Genomic DNA, 24,624 nt, shown 5'->3' with positions numbered 1-24,624 from the left:
TGCGATCCTTAATTTTGTTTAGCAATTAATTCCTTTCTCAATTTGGATCCGGACGGCGACGGAGGGCCCTCTTCTTCGCGAGCCCATGAACAGCGTCCGCACCGACGGTAACAATGGCGCCGGCGAGGCATGCGACTCGTCAGCGCGTTCCTCGTCCGCTTCTGGCAAGCAGAAGGAGAAGGAGAAGGCGCGGGTCAGCCGGACGTCGCTCATCCTCTGGCACACCCACCAAAACGACGTCGCCGCCGTGCGTAAGCTCCTCGAGGAGGACCCTGACCTCGTCAATGCCCACGACTACGACAAACGGACCCCTCTCCACGTCGCGGCGCTCCACGGTTGGGTCGGGATAGCCAAGTGCCTCATCGAGTTTGGCGCCGACGTCAATTCCCAAGACCGGTGGAAGAACACGGTGAGGCGGAACATGTCTACTCCCCCGTATCCTCGTCTTTTCGTTCGATTTCGTACTCTCCGAGAGTATTTTGTGTGATCCTTTTTGAGGGATGGCGTTCTAGTATTATGGATGTAGTTAATCAGGGGGTTGAACTATTAATTCCTCTACCACATCAAATGGACACAAAACTGAAAATAAAGTAAATAATTAGAAAATTGAATGTGATATAATGCTGAGGAGATTGCGGAAACAAGCATGGTAACTTTTTATGATTTATTATAAAAAGTAGCATTCATAACTTGGGAGAGTTTTTTTTTAGGGTCAAAACTCGGGAAAGGCTTTGAAATTGGCTTGTGATTATGGTTATTTTTTTTCTTATCTAGGCAACAGCATTAGAGGCAGGCCTAAATTTTGCTTGGAAATTTTACTTCCTTGTTTTTATGTTTGTATCCACTAAATTGAGGACTGTAATGATTATGACAGCATAAATTTTTTGTTCTAGAATTGACTCAAGGAGAAAAATAGGGCTTCATACTTGTTTACATAATATTCTTGCCTGTACTTATTCTATATCTTGCAAGGATGAAATTCAGGTTAAATAAATTGGACCTTCACCAATGACTCTCATGTTATGTCGGAGGAATTTTAACAAAGCAGGAGTTGAAAGTGGGTACAACTGATATATTACTAGTTGTCGAGAAGCTTATAAAATCTGAAATACATATGAAGTTTATTATTAACCTTCATTACCAACTTTTAATTCAATTCACCACTTTGAATAAGATTGAAGAAAAGCCAAAAAAATGATAATGATCATGGTCAAACAATTATGCTGATCTGAGATTGATAGATTCTACTTGGCCATTTAACTTGTTCTTTGCTGGGCTTTACCTTTTAAATTTTAAAGCAGGATTGGGTCAATTACAAGTCAAACCTAGTCAAACTAGCAAATTCATTTCAACTTTAAGACCGAAGGCTTTTGGCTATTAGAAATCTATTAACTTGAAAACTCAAAATGTTAGAATTTATAACCACAACAGTCAGCAAATGTGACCTTGAATATCTCTATATCAGATTCATGCTATTTTGCTCGCCTATCCTAGGTTTAGTGACTTCAATGAATTTGGGTTGTGGAAAACATGATAATGAATCAGATTGGTTTGAAAATCAGATTTGAATCACCTAGGAAATTATTTGTCAAAACAAAAATATATAAACATCAAATAGAATAGTATTAGACAATTATAAGATATCATCTGGTCAGTCCACTCAGTTCAGCTTACAAAATTTGTAGTTAAAATTATCAATTTAGAACTACTGATTGTTTTTAGTGACACGGTAGCATATGAGATTAGAGCGACTTTCAGAAGGTAAAGCAAGAAACTCTAGTTTTAAAGATAATAAGCTCATAGGATTAGATCATAAAATGCAGATTAGCTGGAGTAAACACACTTTTGTGCATTCACTTGTCCTACATGATCTGTCTGTGCACAGGATTATGATTTATCACAGAAATCCTAGACTGGCAGGAGTAAGCTCACTTATGTGTATTCACTTTTCAAAAATGGGTTGTTTGCTTCATATGGATATCAATGTAGTTTTTCCTACTTTTATTGGTATATGAAAATAATTATCTTATCTAAGAGTTGGTACGTTTCATGGACATAACCAGCTCCCACATGTTATCCTGGACACTCTTTGTGGAGATGTTAGTAAGATGGATAGCAGTGGCTAAGCTAGGGAGACATGATCGGTGTTCGGTCAAGGTTCCATGCCAGGCAAAACTGATATTACATAGTCCAATTTTTACACCTCAAACCTCTTTCCTAGGTACAACTCAATCAAGTGAAAATATTACTAACATTTTAAACAACTATTACTAAAATCTTTCATAATAAGAAACAAAACTGAAAACTTATTAAAAGATCAATGGACAAAAATCAAAGGGACACTCCAATTTTTAGAATATCAAAGGGGCTCCCCTGTTTGATTTTTCATCAAAAAGATGTCCTTGTTCTTTAATTACCCTTGTTGGCACTTGTCTCCGTTAGCTTCAGGATGAAGCCCACTTCTCTCCATGCTGTTGATGCTCCACACAGAATGCACAAGCCGGTTGGACCAGCTTGCTGATACTTGTCTCGTGTCAGTAGATGCCAAGGAGCATTGACATGCCACCATGTGTTGACACCAACCACATGTTCTTAAAGTTTGTTGTCAGTGGTTGAGGTTGTGTGCACTAAGGTCAGTGCTGTTGTGCATGTGAGATCATGGCTGCTACGTGGAATGACAAAGGAGGGGGTGATGGTGAAGCCAATGCAGTAGAACGGGGTTGGCAAGTGGCAACTGTGGGCATACACCAATGGAGATGATGAGGGAGGTGACGAGGGTGAAGCTGAGACAGAGGACGGGCCCAACTGATGGGGGATGCAGGTGTTTACGCCAGCAGGGATACAAGTGGACAAGTTATAATTTGGGAATGGGGGGTAGTCTTGGTGAAAATTCAAAAACTGGTGCGTCTATGATTTTGTAAGTTTGGGGCTCCCTGTTTGTTTTCACCCAAGATTGATACAATTTAATTTACTTAACAATATACTAAACAGATCTAACCCATATTAGTATGGTATATTTACCAATTAAATGTTTAAAAGCACAGTCGTAATCAGTTTTCTGCAACAATTGACTGAGCAGTGATACTACTAGTTTTAAAGAGCAAATACTGTGTTTTATTTGAGATATCTGACGATGTTGTTGCTATGATTAAAAAGTAGAATAAATTACTTTTATCATACATGAAAGAGCTCAACTATGGTGGACTTACCCTCACTATTATGGTTCTTGACAGCCATTAGCTGATGCAGAAGGCGCTAAGAAGCGTAGCATGATTGAGCTTCTAAGTTCAAATGGTGGATTATCTTTTGTAAGTTTCTGTGCTGACTAACATTTGCATTCTTGTACTGCTAGGTATAAACACTAACAATTTTTCTGAGTAGCATTTTCATCCATTACATGAGTTCCTGGAATGCAAAATTTCATCTTCCCTGGCACTTATACATATCTTGCAGTTATGCTTATCTTCAGGATTTGGAATTTTAACAATGACCTGAACTTGATGTTTGAAAAAACAATGTTTGCCTTTACTTTTCAAATTCAAGTTCTTTTGTATGAGAAATTTGTCCTTGTAAAATCTCCAGCTAACCTATAAATTTCAAATGATTGAACTTTGCAATAGTTTGCCATATTGCATATGGCTCAATACTCCTATAACTTATTCTCCCTTTAAGATAATTAAGATGACGTTATTTTTGTGGTAATATGGTGTCAATCAGTTTCCTAAATTCCTTCTGTTTTACTGCCATCTAATCTTGATCCTATGTCATTTTTCTGTTGTATGTGGGCACAAAAAAAGATTTGCTGATTCTCTTTCCACATGATATCAGCTAACCATGTCTATTAAGGCTTTATTAGTGAAGTATCATTAAGATTTCTTCTTGGCAAAAAAAGTTACACCTAGGAGTTTTTTTAAAAATTTAACTTGTATTTATTAATCTGCTAGTGAGATTTTTTGTTTTGTTTTTTAATTATTACTATTGACATGATTCATTTTTTGCATATGCAATTGTCTTTAAATAGTTTTGTTTAAGTGGTCACCTATAGGAATAAAGAGTTCTTTTAGAGAAGATTTGTAAACCTCAGATTCCTCGCTTCCTAACTCATCAAATTTGTCATTTTACTTGCTTTATTTTTGGAATTTAACCTCTTTAAGAAAGTTTAAATTTAACAAACATTTGTTTTCTCTTTTCTTTATTCCGAGGAAGAATTGGTGGGCTCTAGGAAGGGTTTGTTAATACATGGCTTGGTTTCATTGTTAAGCTTCAGTATGACGTAGCAGATCATGCTTTCTGGTCAAAATTCCATTTTTCATATGTACAGATAGGAACAATGTGGATATGCCCAGTCTGAAGTGTTGTCACTGCTTATGTTGATTCATCCACCAAACTGGCAAATACAGATTGAGTTCAGAGTAATTGATTCCTTCTGGCACTAGGAGCCTACCCTACCTTAGTGCAGCTGGTTAAATGAATGATTCAAATAGAGCCTTTGCCACTACTATTAATTATTCGTATATCTTAGTTCCTTATTCCTGTTCTTTTCTACTCTGCCTTCCCTTAGTCATAAATATGAAGAACAACACCTGGGAAGAACATAACTGGTATATGCCATTCTCTTTGTTAACTCTTCTGTTCATGCTATCTCTATTTCAACCTTTATTTTTTAATTAGCATGGCAGCTACCACTGCCAAATGCTGATTGCAAAGGCAATGTGTATTACTAGTACATGAGATTTAAGATTTTCTATACCATGTTCAGTATATTAAATTTATAAATGTTTGTTCTATGTCTTCTATCCTATTTTGTATAATGCATATTGAGTTATGACATGTCAAACTTTTAGGAGGTCATTGTTGTAGTGCCTACTTTAAGATCACCTGGATCGCTTGTCCTTTTATTGACTACCTCTAACTTTAATAATCTCTGTTCGCATTGCAGGGACAAAATGGAAGCCATTTTGAACCAAAGCCAGTGCCACCTCCTCTTCCTAGCAAGTGTGACTGGGAAATTGACCCATCTGAGCTGGATTTTTCTGTTGCAACAATCATCGGAAAGGTCTGCGCTACTAGATTTTAGCTGACTTCATGTGTGCATCAATCACATGATGAATAAATAAACTTATACATTTGAAAATTTCAGTCATGAAAAATCTTCAATATGACATCTCTACATGAACCTAGGAGGTTTGAGAATTGAATTCAACTATTTCTTTGGTTTCTGAAAGCTTTTGTCTGTATAAGGTTGAATGTTCATTTCTACTCTTGGTAGACTACTTCTGATATCTACCAGTGTCTGGTTTTTTATAATTAAATAACTGGATTTGGACAATCATGATGAAACTTTGCAGATCATTTACCATGCTGTTTCTGCCTTTTTCTCAAATACAATCTGCAGTAACAGTGGCAAAGGATGATTCTAAGATCCAATTTGATCTTGTGCTATTGAAGATGGAAAAGTTGGCCTTTCATCCTTGATATGTAAAATGCTAGATGTAATTCTTGGATGCCTCCAAGGAAGACTGATTGTGATTTGTAAGATTCCAGAAAATTTGAACAATGACAACCAAGAAAATGATGTTTGCATAGAGGTTTATTTTTTATGGTACGAAAAACATGTATTTAACATGGAAACCTATGAGCATTTTTATATTCTGAGAAAGTTGTTGACTAATTTTATTTTATTTAAATATCATGAAAAAAAGTTCTTGCTGGTGTTCTGTCAATTTATCATTGCTGCTTGTACTACATGCCGGTAATTGCTTAGTTATAATAGCTAAAAAGAAGGGATTCATTTTTTTGTTGATTCCATTTGCCAAACATCTCAATATGGATTTATGTTACCTTTTGTCTTCTCTCGCAATTATGTTAATTATTTTTCTGGCACAGCAACTGTTATCTTCAATACGAATGATTCTCGTAGTCTCTAGTTGACTGAGCATTTGTTCTCTTATTTCTTGACTACTTTCCTCTTTAGTGATGTAGCTTGCAACTGTAGGGTTCATTTGGCGAAATTATAAAAGCTTATTGGCGTGGAACACCTGTTGCTATCAAACGTATTCTTCCATCTTTATCAGATGACAGATTGGTTATGTAAGACCATACTTTGTTGACTTTCATCTTCTTTTATCTTTTGGAAATTTTACGACTATTATTTTAAACTTATAGTAACAGGTGTTCCTATTTTTACGACTATTGGTTATGTAAGCCTTTTAGTACAAAATTCAATTTTGACATAGATAAGAAATAAATTTACTTAGTTCATATGTTCCTATTGGCGCTTTATGCAGAACTCTCATTACTGCCTTCATATTCTATGTTACAATTAGTACATCACTGCGTCTTACAACAATCTGAGTAATTGTTTACTAGAGAACATTGAATGATCCATTGTAAACAACAAATGATGACACCTTACGAGCTATCATGTTATTATTCAGCCAAGACTTCCGCCACGAGGTAAATGTATTGGTAAAACTGAGGCATCCCAACGTCGTCCAATTCCTTGGAGCTGTAACCGACAAAAAACCCTTGATGCTAGTTACTGAGTATTTAAGAGGGGTATAAGAATCATATATTTTTCTGTTTTTTAAAAGGGAAATTAACTTGATAACGTTTAACATCTTCTATCAGGGTGATCTTCATCAGTATCTCAAGGAAATGAGTTCACTTAGTCCACAAGTAGCTATCAACTTTGCACTAGATATTGCCAGGTATCTATGTATTTCATTTATAACCATTTACATCTTTACATATATGGTTCCAGTTTTATTTGTTAATTGTAATGAGAAATTACTATTTGGATGGTAACTGTCAGCAAGGTACACAATCTTTCGAATAAAAAGATGGGATATTACCTTTTTGGGCAACTTGCCTTACCTTTGGTATCAATTGAGTTGGTTCTAAACCTTTGTGCCTTGCTGCTTAAGTTGTAGATGCTCTGTTTGAATAACCTAGTTAGATGTTAACATGATGTATAGGAAAAAGATAAGCAACCATAAACTTACTTATGAGCAAAAAGAATTTTGTATTAACAACTAACATTCCTAATTATAGTTTATCATACAAAATTGGTCAAGGAACTAGATATGAAAAGTGATTTGTGATGTCCCGGTTTTTGGGTGGTAATAGCCCTAATGATGCTGTTATGAGACACTTCCTGACAATTCAATGACAAATACCATGTTCTGTATACATCATCTCTCTACATTGCATGTGGTAGTTGTTGACGATGACTATGGTTATTGTGAGACAGGGGCATGGCATATCTTCATAACGAACCAAATGTGATAATACATAGAGATCTAAAACCAAGGTGAATTCAATTTGCATTTGTATACTTTCTTAGTATAGGGTTGTCTGTAGTACTTACTCAAGTAAGCCACTCTCAGAAATGTTCTTTTGGTCAATGCAAATGCGGATCATTTGAAAGTTGGAGACTTTGGACTCAGCAAGCTCCTCAGTACCCAAAATGCACACGATGTATACAAAATGACAGGAGAAACTGGAAGTTGTGAGTTACTAAATTTCTGAAATCCAGAATAATGTTTTTACACCATCTGATTTTCAGTTCTCTTTTTTGAGAGCCAGACCGGTATATGGCTCCTGAAGTATTCAAACATCGCAAATATGATAAGAAAGTTGATGTGTTCTCTTTTGCTATGATATTGTATGAGGTAAGTGTTCTTTGACTAACCATTCAGTTTTCAACGAGCAGCAATTAGTCAATCTATCGACATCCATTATGGTGTCTGCTTATTTATGTTGTCTGCTTAGATGCTTGAAGGTGAGGCACCATTTTTAAGCCATGAACCATATGAAGCAGCCAAGATTGTCGCAGAAGGCAACCGTCCAAAGATCCGTGCTAAAGGATATACACCAGAACTGAGAGAGTAAGAAATAAAATTGTAGTGCAAATTCACTTGTGCAATTCCAGTTGCTTTTATTTTCCTGCAATCTATTTTTGCTGAACAATTACATGGTTTAAATTTTCATTATATATTCATTTTTAATTTATTCATCAGCAGAAATTAGAAATAGATGAAAGGGAATAGGAAGCCGTTAATTCATTTTGTTCATTTATATCCGGTCACCGGTTTGTTCAGGCTCAATTAGTTAAGCATGCTATGCAATTGTTTCATAAAACAGGAAATGATATCCTGTATTTGTTGTCTAACTTTTGCAGCTTGATAGAGCTTTGTTGGGCTGCTGAAATTAATAAGAGGCCCTCGTTTCTTGATATTCTCAAGAGGCTCGAAAGGATCAAGGACAGCCTTTCCTCAGATCACTCCTGGAACATCTTCATCCAGTAGATTAATTCTTTGTATCTTTACGCATCATTTTGGTGGTTAAAAAAATCAATGAAAATCATAATTTGGCAAATAATGAGATAATTAAAAAACTACAATTGTGTATAATCTCTTTGAATGATCAATTTTGCTTTTTGAACCATGATTATCAAAGGCTGTCTGTATGTAGCATTAAAACTCTTCATTCTATCCAAAATAAATAAGTAATTAAATAACAATAACACTGTTGTGTTTCAAATTTTTAAGTCCATTCCAAGTTCAACCTAGCGTATTTGCTGTCCACATATTATAGCTGCGACCTACCTTGTATATTTGATTCCACTTAAAAGCTAGGAAAACCAGTTAATAAATGTTTCTATTTGCTTACTGTTCTTTTGCTTTATTAAACGTATGAAAGACAGAGAACTAAAGCCAAGTAAAATATTTTGTATTACGCAGAAAAAAGTGCACTGATCTAGATAAGTTCATTTTGGAGAACTTGAATTGCAAACCATTTTATTAGACATGTTCACCTCGTAGAACATAAACAAACAAATTCAATTCATGATTTAGCCAAGTCAAATATCATCTCTAATATCATAATACTCAAGTCCATCCAATAGATGTGACAAGTTGATAGTATAATTTTTTATTGGATTACTACTTAGTGGGAGTTGCGTTAGAGCTGCAAAAATATTGTTAATAGGAGTGTTGTACCTCATGAAAGAAAAGCCTTGTATCATCAGAATCATTGTTTGGTTTGAGTTTGATAACTAAGGTCGCAATATAATGTCCCAAAGAAACATGGGCATGTTGACAGGGAATTGAATTAATCTTTTTGATACTCAGTATCTTTCTCCACTTCTTTATTATCAACAAAATTTACAAAAAATAGGTAATAAAGCAAGTATGGCATGCTTTGTTTACGCATCAAACCAACTCTAATTCAATATGTCAAGAAACAACATTGCAACAACCTTCTAGCTAGATCCCTGTAAATGCTACATTTCACGAACCATAAACATTGAACATCACCGAACAATAGAGGCATATAACCAAATCGAAGCCTGGTTGACTAGAGCTCCATGTCTTTTACTTTCCTTTAGCTGCCAAAGCAAAACCAGTTTATCTGTACCGACAATAACTAGAAAGGAACTGATCAACTTGTATCGAAGAACAGGTTCTTTACCACCAGGTAATTGAAGGGAGATTAGAAAGTAAAGTTTGAAATGTCAGAAATCACAAATAAACTTTAACTTTTGCGCAAATATGAAAAGTTTTATACATATAATATCACATCTTGGAAATGCCAATTTATATGGTTCAGTGAGATAAACTAACACTTGTTGACTATCACTGTGTTACCTCAGTGCAGTGAGCTTCAAGAATAGCACCGATGAACTTTAAACCGCAACTGGAGTGGGCCTTTTGCTAGTCTTTATGCCTCTAATTGCTGCAAGATCAAAAACATCATTATAGAAAAAAAAAACAAACCAAATGTTACTGTGCTTTTGTAAATAAGTGTTTTTTTCCTGTCCTTTAAAACATATAATTAATGTTATAATATCTTCTAAAGAGCACAAAAAAATACAAGGTTCTGAAAATAAAGTGACGTCCATGCCTTCTGCATAATCTTTAGCACCAAAAACTGCTGATCCTGCAACTATTGCATTGGCCCCAGCTTCAATCACCTGCATTCATTGAACAATCAAAATATGATTTCCTAGATCTGTGAAACTGAAACAGGTTGGATTAGGCATTGTAAGCTCTGGGCATGCAAGTGAATACAAAGTAATCAAGTTCAATCATCCTTCCACAGACCTACCCTCTCTCTCAACACAGGGAAAAGGTTGCTCACAATTTTCATAGATTTAGGTTCACAAGGACGAAAGAAAGTAGCAACTATGCTTTTCATAGTTCTTCGTCCATCAGGATAGAAGAAAATTGTAATAAATTTTCTTCACTAAAGATTTCCTCAGGTTCACTCTTTGCTTCAGTCTTGTTAGGCTGCGTGTAAATTATCTATATTGTATTCTTTAAATCTAGGACAAGATAGTAAAAAACCATTCAAAATAATATCTGAGTAGCATTATTGAATTGCTTCTAGAAACCTCACAAAATCCCAAAAATCAGAGTTATATATAAAAAAAATTAATAACATGAATTTTCTATCCCAGCTGCTACTAAAAAAGTATCCTGGTATGGTAAGATTTAGGAAGAAAACAAAGACATGAAACTAGAAAAATACCTTGTATGCATTGTTAGGACCAACTCCACCATCTACTTCAATCCACGGGTTCACCCCCTGTTTACCAAGGTTACAACTATGAAATGCACAATTCTTTGGTCATAAAAGTTGATTATGAATAAATAAATTTGTTGATCTTCACCTTTTCAGCACATAACCTCCTTAACTCAGAAATTTTCTTCACCTGACTTTCAATAAAACTCTGCCCACCAAAGCCAGGATTTACAGACATAATCAAGACCAGATCAACCACTGTCCAAGCAAAAAGGTGAAATGCTCATTTACTGTCAACATAATCAAGATATCTTAAGAATAATGGCTATAGATGAAACCCGAAACCTTCTAACTGCAGAAAAAATAAAGACTTGGGAGTAAAAAATCACATGAACTTTGCAGACAAGCTAACAAAATATTTAGTAATCCAATATTCTGCTCATAGGTACATCCATCAGGTGCTTATATAGCTCCTCCATTACATCTAAAGTAGCAAAACAAATTGGGACGTTGATCATAAGACCCATTATCCTCATTCCAAGCCTTCTCCTTCCACTTATATGTTGAAATTAAGGTCATATTTTTCTATTAATAATTTTCTTATGCAAAATGTTCATTTTGAAAGTGCAAATGGAACCTACAATTCGCCTTGTCATTCACACCAGGCGGCTTGGCAGGAAAAATATCTCTTCAAGAAACCCAAACCCCTTTGCCCTCTCGACACATCAACTCTACTGTCTTGAAAAAAATAAACCAGACGAGACCTTTCTATATAAGCATATGCTAGCCCTTGATTAGGTTGTGCGCTTCTATTCTTTCTACTTTCACTGCATTCATAATATAGTTCGAAATTGAATATTGTTCTTGAACTAACCTAAGCAAATAAAACAACACTAGAATAAACGTTAGCACTCAATTATCCAACAAACTAAATAACCAGTAGGATCAATTCAGTAATATTTCACAAAGAAGTTACCTTGAAGAATCATGAAAATATCAAGTAAGAAAAAGTCTCACCATCTAGGACATAGTCTATGGCACTTAATGGTGTTGCAGGGTTCAGCACAACTCCAGCTTTTGCTCCTAGACTCTTTACCTGAAATCAAGTCTTATATACATAATTGTCTTTCAAAAAATTTCATCAATAATATTCATGGCACCAGACTGAACTGTGAGATAATAAGAACAGCAAGATGGGATCAAGGAAAGAACAAAATTTGATGATCCATGATTAGGATCACCTTTTAAAGGTTGTAATTTTATTAAAAAAAGAAACACTCAACGTACTGTATGAGGTAGGCCACATTGACAATTTCCCTTGTCTCAAGTTCCAAAGATGAGTTGAAATTTGAAACATTATTTCTTTAGGCAAGCCTAAACAGTTGATAGAAATAATAGCTACTTGTAGAGGAAAAATCAATTAGATTACAAGTATCCAATAAATGAACTATCAAAGTGTTGATGTTTCATGACATTCCAATGGAACTAGGAAATAGACTAATCTACTGATTACCTGATTGACTGTCCGGTGCAAGTGAATTGTAGATGATTGTTCACAATGAACACTCACAATGTCTGCACCAGCCTTGATAAAATCTGGAACTCGTTGGTCAGGTTCCACGATCATCTAAAATTTGGAAAACACCGTAATGAAAGGTTTTTAAACAATTAAAACAGAAACAGAATACAGTGGTGACCAATTTTCAAATATAGAATTTACAAATAGGTGATGGTTATAACTTTGAATCTGAAGCTTATTAAAAATTGCAGAAGAGGAGGCAAATACCAAGTGCACATCCAACGGAAGATCTGTCACTGGGCGCAATGCATCAACAACTAGAGGTCCTATGGTAATATTTGGCACAAAACGCCCATCCATCACATCTACATGAATCCAATCGCATCCTGCCACTTCAACAGCCTTAACCTGTATGTTTGAAACTAATTACAACTCCCTTATCAAGCAATAATCTTTGAGAACACCATATTATTATTGTCCAAAATCTAAAACAGAAATCACTAATTCAGAAAATAATTTTCCAAAGAAAAAACAAATAAGAATGTAACCAGAGAACAACACTTTGTGTAAGAAAGCCCATCTATTGGACCACCCCCATAGTTCCAAGTAAATAGATATGCATGAAGAAACTGATCAGTTAATTAGCATGTTCTGAAGTTCACCAGGAAAAAAGTTACTGCATTTTCTATAGTAGTTTGGTAACATGCTCACAAGATATCAATTAGACAGGGAAAATAGATTAAAATAGGTTAAAGGGGAGATAAATATTAGTTACATTTGTTTTAATTTCAAATTCTGCCCATGACGAACCAGTCATGGCAGGTCTCAAGCCCGGATAAGGGAAAAGGGCTGCGTTAGGTTGTCAGCCAGCATTAAAACTATGACAATTGTTCAATGAATAGATCCATTAAACTATTGTGCTAATGCTAGGTTGTTCACTGGAAGGAATGCATTGCAGGGTCCGACTGTAACGTCTCGGCAAGGGCTGCTACACCTTCAGAACTCGGGTGTAGTGCTAAATACATAAGAGTTCGCCTTGCAGGGTCCGACTGTAACGTATCGGCAAGGACCACTACATCTTTATGAGAACTTGAGTAGTAGTGTTAAATAGGTAAGAGTTTTCACATCATAGGTTGGATAAGAACAAATATGATAGGAAAACTAATAGTCTAAGATTTGGAACATGGAACATAGGAACCCTCACTGGTAAATCAATGGAGGTAGTAGATACAATGATTAGGAAAAGAATTAGTATTTTGTGTGTACAAGAGACAAAATGGGTAGGCGAGAAGGCAAAGATGATAGAGAACTCGAGTTTTAAGTTATGGTACACAAGAAAGAGTAAAGCAAGAAATAGAGTGGGTATTGTTGTAGATAGTTTGTTAAAGGATGAAGTTGAGTAGTTAGAAAAGGGGATAGAATTACAACCTTTAAGATAATAGTGGCGATAGAAACTATGAACATAATCAGCATATATACACCGCACGTAGAATTAGCTAAAACTATCAAATAAAGATTTTAGGACGACTTAGATAAAGTATTACAAAAACATTCTGCCAAATGAAATGATTTTAATAGGAAGTGATCTAAATGGGCATGTCGGAGTAAAAATCTGGAATATGAGAGGGTACATGGGGGTTATGGGGTTGAAACAAAAAATGAAGAAGGAAAAGTTATATTAGATTTTGCGATACATATGACCTTATATTTGCTAATACATTTTTTAAGAAAAAAGAACACTTAGTCACCTTCAAAAGTGAGAATAATAAATCACAAATTGACTTTCTTATGGTTAGGAAAAAGAATAGAAAGATTTGTAAAGATTGCAAATCATCCCTAGAGAAAGCTTAACTACCCAACATAGATTAATAGTGTTGGATACGCCTCAAACATAGTATCAATAGAAATAAAATATATATGATTCCTAGAATTAAGTTGTGGAAGTTAAAGGATGAGAAGCAAAATATATTTAAGGAGAAGATAGGAGTACAAGTATTAGATGAAATATATGATAACTCTAATAAGACTTGGGATAAGATTATATCAAAGTTGAAAATAATAGCTAAGAGTGTATTTGATGAGTCAAAGGGACATGCACTACTAAGTAAGAAATATTAGTGGTGGAATGAGAAAGTACACGAGAAAGTGAAGGACAAATGAACAGCTTATAAGAAATTATATATTTGTAAGAACAAAAAAAATTAAAAAAGAAATACAATAGCAAAAAAAAGAGGCTAAGAAAGTAGTGAATGAAGCAAAAATAAAACTTTAGAACGATTTTATCAAAAATTGGATACAAAAGAAGAGAAAAGAGACATTTATAGAATAATGAGTGAAAGGAAGACAAGAGATCTTATCCAAATAAAATGTAATCGATGGAGAAATAACAAAGTGGTGGAAGAGGTATTTTCATTAATTTTTTAATGAAAGTTTAGGTGACCAATTTAACTTAGGTAATTTAAGTATGTCAAATGAGTATAAAAATTTAAATTTTTATCGTAGAATTCAAACTTCAGAAGTAGAACAAGTTTTAAATGGGATACACAATGAAAAAGTCGTTGGACAAAATGATATTCCGATAGAGGTATGGAAGTGCCTAGGAAAACAAGATATTGAATAACTTATAAAATTATTTAACATGATATTGAAAATGAAAAAAAAAATCTTGATCAATAGAGGGTAGGTATTTTAATTCCCTTATATAAGAATAAGGGAGACATACAAAATTGTGCAAACTATAGAGGTATTAAACTAACGAGTCATACCATGAAACTTTGAGAGAAAGTAATAAAAAAATTAAGGAAAGAGACCACGGTGTCCAAAAATCAATTTGAGTTCATCCTTGCATATTAGATAACTAATTGAAAAATATCGAGACCAAAAATAAGATCTACATATGGTATTAATTGACTTAGAAAAAACTTATCATAGAGTCGCGTCTATTTAGGAAAAACTTCGAGAGAAAATTAAGTATTCGAGAGAAAATCGGAGTTGCATCTATTTAGGAAAAACTTCGAGAGACGCGTTTAATACTTAGACGACCAATAAATGCTCTAGTTAGACGATGTGAAACTATGACAAACACATATATCAACGAGGAAGATGAAGACCAAAAAGACTTGGTTAACAATAATAAAAAAAAAATTATTTAAGTATAGATGATGATATAGTAGGAGATAGAGTTTAATGGCATAAAAAGATCCATATAGTTGATCCCAGCTAGTGGTATAAGACTTGGTGGTGGTTGTTATTGTTGTTGTTTTTATTTCAAACTTTTCAAGAAAAAGGCTAATGCTAATGTGGATTGAAAAAGATAAACTAAGTTTTCCTTATGTTTTTTATCAAATTATAGAAGCAAAAAATGGTCAATTTGGTCCAATACCAAAAGATAGTCTTACTCGTATCGTTTGTCCTCAAATCTACTAATGTATGCAAGAAAATAAAATCTAGGAAGCTGAACTAATTGAATCATAGGTCTTAGCACACAATATCACAGCTTAATTATCCAATTTTATCGAGTAAAAGAAATACAAACAGAAAAGTCTTCTTCAGTTGTAATAGAGAACTACTATTAGGAAAATTTAGAAGCATAATATTAAGAGCGGGTTGCCTACTTATGAAAGCAACAAAATAACGAATGTGGCGATCAACTAGGCAAAATTAATCATTTTCAGATATCAAGAACAGGAGCTAACCTGCTCGCCCAGCTTAGAAAAGTTAGCAGATAGAATAGATGGCGAAACTATTATGTCAGTCTTTGAATATTTATCAACTCGCGCAGATGCTCTGATAGCAGTTTGGGACTTCCTCCTGAAAATTTGACAGATGCAACATAAGAAGGGAACCATAGCAGCCACCCAACCAAAAGTATCAGATTAACATCTATTAGCGGATTTCACAAAAGAAGGTTCGATCTTATGCGAGCTACAAAAAAAGGAACAAAGAGGGATAAAATTAAGATGGAAAAGATGCAACGATCGTTCCAACTAGATTTGTTCAACCCACAGAAAATGCAAGTAACCAAACACAGTAACGCGGGGGGAGGAGGGGGGAGAAGAACTAGGAGCAATCTTTGGGCGGAAGAAACCAAGAAAATAAAAGGGGGGAAGAAGAAGAAGGAGAAGAAGAGATGGTAGGTGGGACCTGACGGATAGGCTGCTGAGCGGCGGCGCGAGGACGAGCTTGCGGAGGCGTCCGCCGTTAGGGACGGCGATGGCCACAGAGGACGAAGAGGCGGCGGCGATCATTTTTCCTACCTTACGCCGGTGGTTCTGCGATTCAACTCCCGTTCAAACTAAAACGGGAAGGGAATAAATAAACAAACACGCCAAGTTTTTTTTTTTTTTTTTTTTGGTGTGTGTTTTATTTTATTTTATTTTATTTTTGAGGAGGAGAAGAAGATGCACTCGTAATTCTCAGCCTCAAACGCGTAACGTTATCGACTCCAAAGTCCACATGGAAAATAATCGGATCGACCAAAAATTAAACAAAAGGTCGAGAAAAATAATAATTAAAAAAAAAAAAGAAGAGAAATTACAGAGCCGGATGGACCGGCCGGTTGAGCGTCTCGATTGATTTCCTGGACCTAAGTAAACCGGCTGTTTAAGGCCGAGGCCCGGTCCGAACGGCCTGGCCTATCTACGAGAATGGGGCTGTTGCTCTTCTTAGGATTTTTTTAATAATTAAGGTATTTAAATTTCGCCTTACTTTTCAAACTTATAAGAAATGCAAATTAATTTCTCTAATCACCTGAGTTCTGCAAAATTAATTTTCAACTCTTCTTGAAAAATTATTGAAAAATTTAGAATCAGCTTTTTACAAACTGTTTTAGAATTTCCAATTTAATTTCTTGAAAATTATTTTTTTTAAAAAAAATGAATTATCAAAATCTGAGATGGGCTTAAACTACGTTGAAAAACCCAACCATCTGACTCCAACAAATGGCCATAATCGAGCCCAAAGTACACTACCTAATAAATTTTAATTTCTTTAATGGATCCGTAAACATTCTCACGCAATTTGTGTTTACATTGAACCCTTGCCCTTTACCGTTTGACACTAAGTTAAGGTAAAATATTATCTGTGATTTACTTATCGTGTGCACAAGGGTGATGAAAGATATGTCCCCTCGGATGAGTCTAGTGATTAATACATGAGATGTTATCATCATGAGATTTGGGATTCGAATCTCGGCAAAATCGAGATAAATGTCTCCCTTATGTGCTAGTCACTATTCTAAAGGCTAGTAGCCGCCCATGATTTACCTTCTTCGTGTTGGCCCTAGGATGGGTTGGTGGGGGCGCTGGAGGCGAGCGTATTCGTCTTCTGCCATCAAGGGTGATGAAAGATATAAATTATATAAATACTTTCAGTGTCGAGCCAAAGAGTCGTTCCCCGGCGATGATCCTCCGACGCTAAAGTCAGATCTCCGGCGAAACAGCAAACAAGCAAAAAAATGAAAGTGGCAGTACAACAATAGCTACAGTAGAATGAACATACCTCCGTCGAAGCCCCTGGGGTCCTTATCCTATCCCAGGAAATGCGTGCATGCTTCCCAAGGCGTGCACGCTCCCCAAAGCATACCTTGAAAGGACATGTCAGAAAAGCATGTCTAACGTCATACCTCAACAGCCCGAGCATATCCCTGACGTGACAGTGGAAGCTTCCACCGTATGATTCTCTGTCTGACCATGTCGTCAGTCATGTCGCCTGTCTGCAACACTGGATCCTAGGAAGATATTCCCAGCTGCTTCCTTTGTCCGTTACTGGTTCGAGCGGGAGAGTGCCGAGCGGGAGAGCCGCTCTGTCGATTCGCGTCTGTCGGATGGCTACTCTTCATGGGGGCCGAGTTGGAGAGTCGCTCGGCTAACCGTCGATGTCCTGGCGCTGCCGTCTCTAGGGCCGAGCGGGAAGACCGCTTGGTCGCTTCGACTGATCTGACCCCTGCTGCCGAACGAGTGAGTCGTGTCTCTGTGTTGCAGGATCCGGGACCCGGTGAGAGTCCGAGCGAGATGGGCGTTTGGCATGTGCTTCGGCGATGGATTTCTCAGAACGTCGGAAGCTGGGTACTTGGCCGAGTTGTAGTGATGTTGGTTCGACAATTCCTTAATCAGGCCGGACGAGTAGGGCGTCCGGTTAGACGATGATCCAGGAATGTTGACTGCCTTGATCTTGCCCTGCCATATGGTCATGATCTTCTTTCGGACAGATCCCACCTTATCACCGGATCAAATCCAATGATGTTAGATTGCTTAGAATAAATGATATCATTTTTTTACTTCAATTTATTCACTAAGATCACAACTGTAAACTCATTATTAGACAGGGTGCTTTCAGGATATAGCCGAGTTAATCATCACATAATAAATTTATAGAAATAAATAATGATCTATTATCAGATGCTTCCATGGTACAATCAAGTTGGTCATGATCTGATAGATTTATAGAAATAGACCAGCAGATTTCTGAAGTCAAAAAAAAATCCTTCCATAGCAGGTTTGGTTAGGTTTTTGGATTTACTGTGGGATAGGTGAACGCATGACCATGTGCATAAATTATTAGATCCGGGCCAAACTACAGAATTGGTGGTGCCCTTAAAGTGCAGCAGCGCAGACATGAAGGCTCGTGCTTGCTTCGCTCATCGACAGAGCGGCATGCGTCCTTAGATGTTCTCGCGCAGTACTGCATTAGCTGTATCGAACTTCCCGTCGATGCCATCCTTTCGCATTCATGACTCGGACAAGAGCTTTTACGACTGCAACACGGATTCGTACAGTGTTTTGTTCCCTCTGACTGCAGAAATCTGTCAAGAAGCCACTGTATTTCGCAGATTTTGAAGCCGCAGCATGTGGCCGCCATGTGGACGGACGAATCTAACAAACGCGCTTTTCCTTGTATTGGCTTGCGAGATTGAGCCGTCAAATTCTTCATACCCTTTCCGAACGTTTCCTTAATTTCTTCTGGGCTGGATGGACAGAAACAGGGCATGGGGCATGCATCAGATACTCGATCATCAAGATTTGGCTAAATGTGTTGTTGCTCTTGCTTGAAGGTCAAAGGGGGTGACGAGGATCACATGACTGGCTTGACTTTTCAGGCTCGTTGAGTGCCAAACAGCTCAGTGTTGTTGAACATTGATGGCGTTCTTCGATATAGTTAATGTTCCTTGCATCACTGGACTTGCCACATTGTTATCAACACATAGAGGTTGGTTCTCTATCTACATCGCTAGAAACTACACTGAATCTTCATACTTGCTTTTAGAATTCTATTCTTGACTTTGGAAAGACGATCGACAAAGGTTAGTAGGCAGGGGAATTGAGAATGTCGGTTAATCTCCTTACCATATCCAACCACCAATTAGTTGTGCAATATGAGTCGGATTACCATCAAATATTTTATATATAATTTCAATACACATTCTATTATCATAAGTTATCAATAACAATTAATTTAATCACTATTGTGCTATGATGAAATTTTTTAACATGTAATCTTTTTATTGAGCAAAATTGAAAATTTTGTCCTTTATGTTTTCATCATTTTAATTTTAAATTTTATTTATGTTTATAATTTTCTCAATGCTTAGGTCATAGGCTCGTAACATGCTTGAATTGAAATTTCAAAAGTAGATAGCATTATCACTTTAGACATCCACTAGCTACACATAAAGAGAACAACTTTTGTTCTATTTCAATGGGCACAAGGACAAAAGCCAACTCTATGAGCAAGTAAGAATCAGATTGCTCTAACATTAACTGGTAAACCTTAAATGCTAATGATTTTAACCATACAAATTAAATATCATCTCACTCGTAGCAAAGTTATTGTTCAAATACAATTGATATCCACAAGTACATGACCAGCTACAATTTGTTAATCATTCATTTCAATGCTCAGATGCCAAGTTGACAAAACTATAGGAGGGCAATTAAATGCAAGTAACTTCACAATGTGTACTCCTGACATTGATATACAGATGCACTGATTAATGCATGCAGTTACCATTAAAACATTCTCAAAGAAGAGCAATTAAGCTCAGATTAAGTTCATTAAAGGAACCACCAGTTTAACAGTTTTCAAAGTGCAATCTAGTTGCCATCCAGAGTTAAATAATTGTGCACAAACTCGTAACAAGATATGCTTGATATTTCTCTCTTGCACCGACAATGCAACCTTTGGATCTTATTTTTGGTGGTCATCATCATGCATTCCAGAAGATTGACAAGGACTATTCTTGTGCATTTGTTGTTAGCACATGTAAGATTCTTTACAGGGATTTGACATGAGTAGATGTAACCCTGGTGCCATAGTAGAGCGTTGAGCTTGTTAATACTGATTAAGGGAAATGATTTGGTTCATGTTAAGCATCTAATGATAAATTATAGTTCCTTGGTTGAGCTTTTTGCCTCAGTGGGAGTAGCTCGCTGAAAAGAAATTAAAGGGACCCAGAAATCAAGCGTGCAGATCATCATCCATGATAAACCTTGTGGAAAAAGCTCCAGAAAAGTTCAAAAGGGAAGGGATAAAGGTTCTGAAAGTTAACTGTGTTTGTTATAGGCAGTTAAAGGAATGATTAAAGCTTCACCAGACAATATTTGGTTGAGATTTTTCTTTACTTTTTTTTCTGATTCAGACTGCTGTCCTTCACTTTACTTGCCTAAGATTTCTTACTCAAGACATTGGCAAAAGAGAAAGACCAAACTGCTAATGTACAGTGAAATCTCCAAGTAAGCTAGCTTACCCATGTTCTTCATTCTAGCCATGTCCATATGATACTCTTGGTCCACCTTGACGTCAACCTCTTCGCCCATGATGGTGCGGGTGCCACCATTGTCGCTACCCTTACAATGAGCCCCTCATATGCTCCTCTCTTTTGGTCTTTCCCTTTTGGTGTCTTCTGTTAAAAGAATAGGGATATGTGAAACGAAAAAAGAGACTCGACCCTGTATTTCATTTCTCCATTTAAGTGTCTTGACAATTTTAGTTGAATTGAACTCTCTAACACGGATATTTTGTTCTTAAATATCAAGAGCTTCTTGACTTTTGGGTTAGATTTTGTTCTTTCTTGACTACTTATAGCGTTGTAATAAGCTTATTCCACGAGTACAATTACTACTCTACGTGTCCCTGTTGAGAGTCTCCGCGATTGCTATCACACGGATTGCATTGTCTCCGACGTCATGTTGACTTGGACCATCAAAGTTGTTACTACCTTGTGAATTGACGAACTGTGCATCTATTTGCATGGAGAAGCTAGAACAACACAGGGGAGCACGTCATGGTGAAGTAGTTGTCAAAGGAGTTTGAGTGCGTAGCAAGTGGAACTGTGGAAAAGTTTATGGATCTCCTACTTAAGCCTTTCACCATGCATTTTACTCACTCACCTCAGTCACTCTGTCTATGCTGTAATTTGTTGGCAAATTTGCCTCTTAAAATTTTCAGAGGCCTCATTTTGCTCCATGGCGTCCTAACTTGCAGTCAAGAGCAGTAGCATTAAATAGGGGGGTTAAAACAAAGGAGACCCACCAGTTCAAACACCTATTTGAGCCTCTCCGACTGCCTCCATTTCCTCTCAACCCATTGCATTTGCTCCTCCTTCAAGGACATGGTTCCGAGAATGAGTTCTCTTGGAGTTGTTTTCCTCTCCCTAGTCTCACTGCTCCCAGCTGTGCATGGCTACGGAGGAGGATGGGTGACAGCCCATGCCACATTCTATGGAGGAAGTGATGCTTCAGGGACTATGGGTGTGCTTAATTTCCTTCGTACTTACAACTAGTTCTGCCTATTTCCAAAGAAATCAATCATAATTCAGACTTTGCGTTGCAGGAGGAGCTTGTGGGTACGGCAACTTGTACAGCCAAGGCTACGGCACCAACACCGCAGCCCTCAGCACTGCCCTCTTCAACAACGGCCTTAGCTGCGGGGCTTGCTACGAGTTGGCGTGCGTCAATGATCGCAGGAACTGCTTGCGGGGATCCATCGTTGTCACCGCCACCAACTTCTGCCCTCCGAACAGCGCTCTGCCAAACGATGCAGGGGGGTGGTGCAACCCCCCTCGCCAACACTTCGATCTCTCTCAGCCAGTCTTCCTCCGCATTGCTCAGTACAGAGCTGGGATTGTACCCGTTGCGTATCGCAGGTGGGTGACGAAGCCCTCGACTTCTTAGAGATTTCGTAAATTTATCAAAAATAAGTAATTATTTGCTTATTCTGTTTTCGCAGGGTACCCTGCAGGAAGAGAGGTGGCATAAGGTTCACCATCAACGGCCACTCCTACTTCAACTTGGTTTTGGTCACCAACGTGGGAGGAGCCGGGGATGTTCATGCCGTCATGATCAAGGGGTCGAGGACGGGGTGGCAGCCCATGTCGAGGAACTGGGGCCAGAATTGGCAGAGCAACACCTTCCTCAATGGCCAAGCCCTCTCCTTCAAGGTCATCACAAGTGATGGCAGAGCTGTGCTCTCTTACAATACGGCTCCTCCATCCTGGTCCTTCGGCCAAACCTTCAGTGGCGGACAATTCCGCTGAAGGTTTAAGATTCTACGGAGCAGTATTTATATCATATATATTCGAGTGAGAAGGGCATATTTTACTTTGTCCCTTAAACAGTCATTGTATTGAACTGAACTAGACCTTGTGTCAGAGTCTAGATTAGTCACTGCTCTTGGAGAGAAGAAAGAACTGCTTCTCTGTACGAGCATATGGCAGTGGTGGTGAAACTGTCCACGCCTGCCTATATGGATAAGGTTTACTTTGCTTTTGTTTTTTGTCGTTTGACTCTATGTGAAGGACACTCTGAAGAAAGAGTTCCCTCGTTGGCCATTGTTAACCATGCTTATGTAATGTAAGTGTTAATGGACTTGAATGGTTTGGGATTGCATAGTTTTTTATTTTACTTCATTTTGTAGCCATGAGGATTCAACAGAGCCAATTGGTTGTTGATATGGTGGTTGAAGACAATTAAAACAGGTAGGAGTTGATAATGGTCCAGTCTTTCTTATTTAATAGTTTATCAAAATGGTCGGGAGGGCGAGTCATTGAGCAATTTCGATCTGTTAGAGAGGAAGAGGGTCGTCGTCGGCGAGAAGATTCTAGTTAGATGCTCGAACAAAGCCTTTTGTGACTTCAACCGAGGTGCAACCAGTTTGGATGAACCAGTTCATTCCATGGCAATCCACCATTTACATAGTAGGCAGCTATTGTCGATATTGAAATATTTTGTAATGCCTAATCCACCACAATTCTTAGGTCTGATGTATAAATCTCATCTGACCAAATGCGAACGATGTTGATTTCCAGATCTACAGCACAAGAATTCTCTTCCTAGCTTGTCTATACAATTGATTGCTCATTGAGGAACAAGAGACACACTAGAAGGGTAAACAATCATGTGACTAAGATTACTATTGCTTAAGGTAACCCTACCCCTCATCGACAACAACTTTTAGTTACAAGTGTTCCAGTAGGGTCTCTTCCTCGTAATCATGCATTAAAGTGATACCAAGTGATTCCGTCCGGAAGCTGAGTAGATGAGCAGTCGATGAGAAGACAAGAATGTTGACGGAGGAAGGACCAGAAGTTGAAAGTCATGGACCCGCGCACACCACGAAGGGAGCAAATAGGAATGTTAGAGAGAGAATCAGGAAGGGGGTCCTTAGCATAGACAATCCTATGCTCAAGTCAGAACCGTAGCCCCGGTGAAAAATAGAGAAGAAGATAACATTAAAATAATAGTATGGATACGTGTGTATGTACGAACCTGGCCAACGGAGATGATTCCCTTTTTATATCGCCTCTCATAACCTCCGCAATAAATAAACATTAGAGAATGTCTGGTGTCAGGATATGTCGGGTAGTGGAGGATGTGCATTAACCTTCCTCTATGTAGAGGAAGATTTCATTTCGTGTATATGTCAAAATAGTGGAATATTCTATGGTGAGTAGCCATTATTTTATGACAAGTGATTGTGATTCTCTGATAATACTTTCTTCTAGAGGGAGTCCGATCGGCTTGGGGCCAACCGAGTTTAGGTTGGGAGTCATGCCTATGTGAGGTGGGGAGCCAAACCCTGTTGAAGTTTGATCGGCGTGGGCCGATCGGATTTATATTGGGAGTCATGCCTAAGAGAAGTGGAGAGCTGAACCCTAGAGGTCCGATTAACTCTAGGGCTAGTTGAATTTATGTTGGGAGTCGTACCGATGAAAGTGGGGAGCTGAGCCCCAGAGGTTTGACCGGCTCTGGGGCCATCCGGTCGGATTTATGTTAGTGCCAATTCCCATGAGAAGTGGGGAGCTGAGCCCCAGAGGTTCGATCGACTCTGGGGCCGATCGGGTTTATACTACAAGTCATGCCCATGAGAAGTGGGGAGCTGAGCCCCAAAGGTCCGACCGGTTCTGGCGTCGATCGAATTTATGCTAGGAGTCATGCCCATGAGAAGTGGGTAGCTGAGCCCCGAAAGTCCAACTGGCTCTAGCGCCAGTTGAATTTATACTAGGAGTCATGTCCATGAGAAGTGGAGAGCTGAGCCCTAGAGGATCAATTGACTCTAGGGCTGATCAGATTTATGTTAGGGGT

The 24,624-nt window shown here is 37.6% G+C and overlaps 3 protein-coding genes across 3 annotated transcripts; 2 read left to right on the top strand and 1 right to left on the bottom strand.

Annotated features, from left to right (window-relative positions):
* Positions 1 to 17: 17 nt before the first annotated feature.
* Positions 18 to 8,454, top strand: LOC122019810 (integrin-linked protein kinase 1-like). Its single transcript, XM_042577351.1, has 11 exons — positions 18 to 409; positions 3,234 to 3,308; positions 4,940 to 5,056; positions 5,996 to 6,090; positions 6,438 to 6,558; positions 6,631 to 6,710; positions 7,253 to 7,312; positions 7,389 to 7,510; positions 7,588 to 7,673; positions 7,774 to 7,889; positions 8,183 to 8,454. Exons 1-11 carry the CDS (start codon positions 86 to 88, stop codon positions 8,307 to 8,309), a joined length of 1,323 nt encoding a protein of 440 aa, XP_042433285.1. The 5' UTR covers positions 18 to 85; the 3' UTR covers positions 8,310 to 8,454.
* Positions 8,455 to 9,109: 655 nt separating this feature from the next.
* Positions 9,110 to 16,351, bottom strand: LOC122019811 (ribulose-phosphate 3-epimerase, chloroplastic-like). Its single transcript, XM_042577352.1, has 10 exons — positions 16,190 to 16,351; positions 15,742 to 15,856; positions 12,314 to 12,454; positions 12,041 to 12,154; positions 11,545 to 11,623; positions 10,676 to 10,785; positions 10,534 to 10,590; positions 9,907 to 9,976; positions 9,651 to 9,738; positions 9,110 to 9,391 (listed from the first exon to the last, which is right to left on the bottom strand). The coding sequence occupies exons 1-9, from the start codon at positions 16,291 to 16,293 to the stop codon at positions 9,689 to 9,691; spliced, it is 840 nt and encodes a 279-aa protein (XP_042433286.1). The 5' UTR covers positions 16,294 to 16,351; the 3' UTR covers positions 9,110 to 9,391; positions 9,651 to 9,688.
* Positions 16,352 to 21,560: 5,209 nt separating this feature from the next.
* LOC122021054 (expansin-A10-like) lies at positions 21,561 to 22,960 on the top strand. The gene is made up of 3 exons (XM_042579131.1): positions 21,561 to 21,792; positions 21,875 to 22,187; positions 22,271 to 22,960. Exons 1-3 carry the CDS (start codon positions 21,654 to 21,656, stop codon positions 22,575 to 22,577), a joined length of 759 nt encoding a protein of 252 aa, XP_042435065.1. The 5' UTR covers positions 21,561 to 21,653; the 3' UTR covers positions 22,578 to 22,960.
* The last annotated feature ends 1,664 nt before the right edge of the window (positions 22,961 to 24,624 follow it).

The sequence above is a fragment of the Zingiber officinale genome, chromosome 9A (genome assembly GCF_018446385.1).
Source record: "Zingiber officinale cultivar Zhangliang chromosome 9A, Zo_v1.1, whole genome shotgun sequence".
NCBI classification, from domain to species: Eukaryota; Viridiplantae; Streptophyta; class Magnoliopsida; order Zingiberales; family Zingiberaceae; genus Zingiber; species Zingiber officinale.
Note: the sequence above shows the minus strand (reverse complement) of the source record. Positions and strands in the feature narration are given on the sequence as shown.

What these genes read in the sequence shown, in the direction of transcription:
- LOC122019811 (XM_042577352.1), bottom strand. Translation starts at nt 16,293, where the DNA reads ATGATCGCCGCCGCCTCTTCGTCCTCTGTGGCCATCGCCGTCCCTAAC. An exon ending in CTCAGCAGCCTATCCGTCAG is followed by an intron (nt 15,857 to 16,189) that starts GTCCCACCTACC and finishes TCAAATTTTCAG; the next exon opens with GAGGAAGTCCCAAACTGCTA. An exon ending in TTCCGTTGGATGTGCACTTG is followed by an intron (nt 12,155 to 12,313) that starts GTATTTGCCTCC and finishes TCCAAATTTTAG; the next exon opens with ATGATCGTGGAACCTGACCA.
- LOC122019810 (XM_042577351.1), top strand. Translation starts at nt 86, where the DNA reads ATGAACAGCGTCCGCACCGACGGTAACAATGGCGCCGGCGAGGCATGC. An exon ending in TTACTGAGTATTTAAGAGGG is followed by an intron (nt 6,559 to 6,630) that starts GTATAAGAATCA and finishes ATCTTCTATCAG; the next exon opens with GGTGATCTTCATCAGTATCT. An exon ending in TTGCTATGATATTGTATGAG is followed by an intron (nt 7,674 to 7,773) that starts GTAAGTGTTCTT and finishes TTGTCTGCTTAG; the next exon opens with ATGCTTGAAGGTGAGGCACC.
- LOC122021054 (XM_042579131.1), top strand. Translation starts at nt 21,654, where the DNA reads ATGGTTCCGAGAATGAGTTCTCTTGGAGTTGTTTTCCTCTCCCTAGTC. An exon ending in TGATGCTTCAGGGACTATGG is followed by an intron (nt 21,793 to 21,874) that starts GTGTGCTTAATT and finishes TTTGCGTTGCAG; the next exon opens with GAGGAGCTTGTGGGTACGGC. An exon ending in GTACCCGTTGCGTATCGCAG is followed by an intron (nt 22,188 to 22,270) that starts GTGGGTGACGAA and finishes CTGTTTTCGCAG; the next exon opens with GGTACCCTGCAGGAAGAGAG.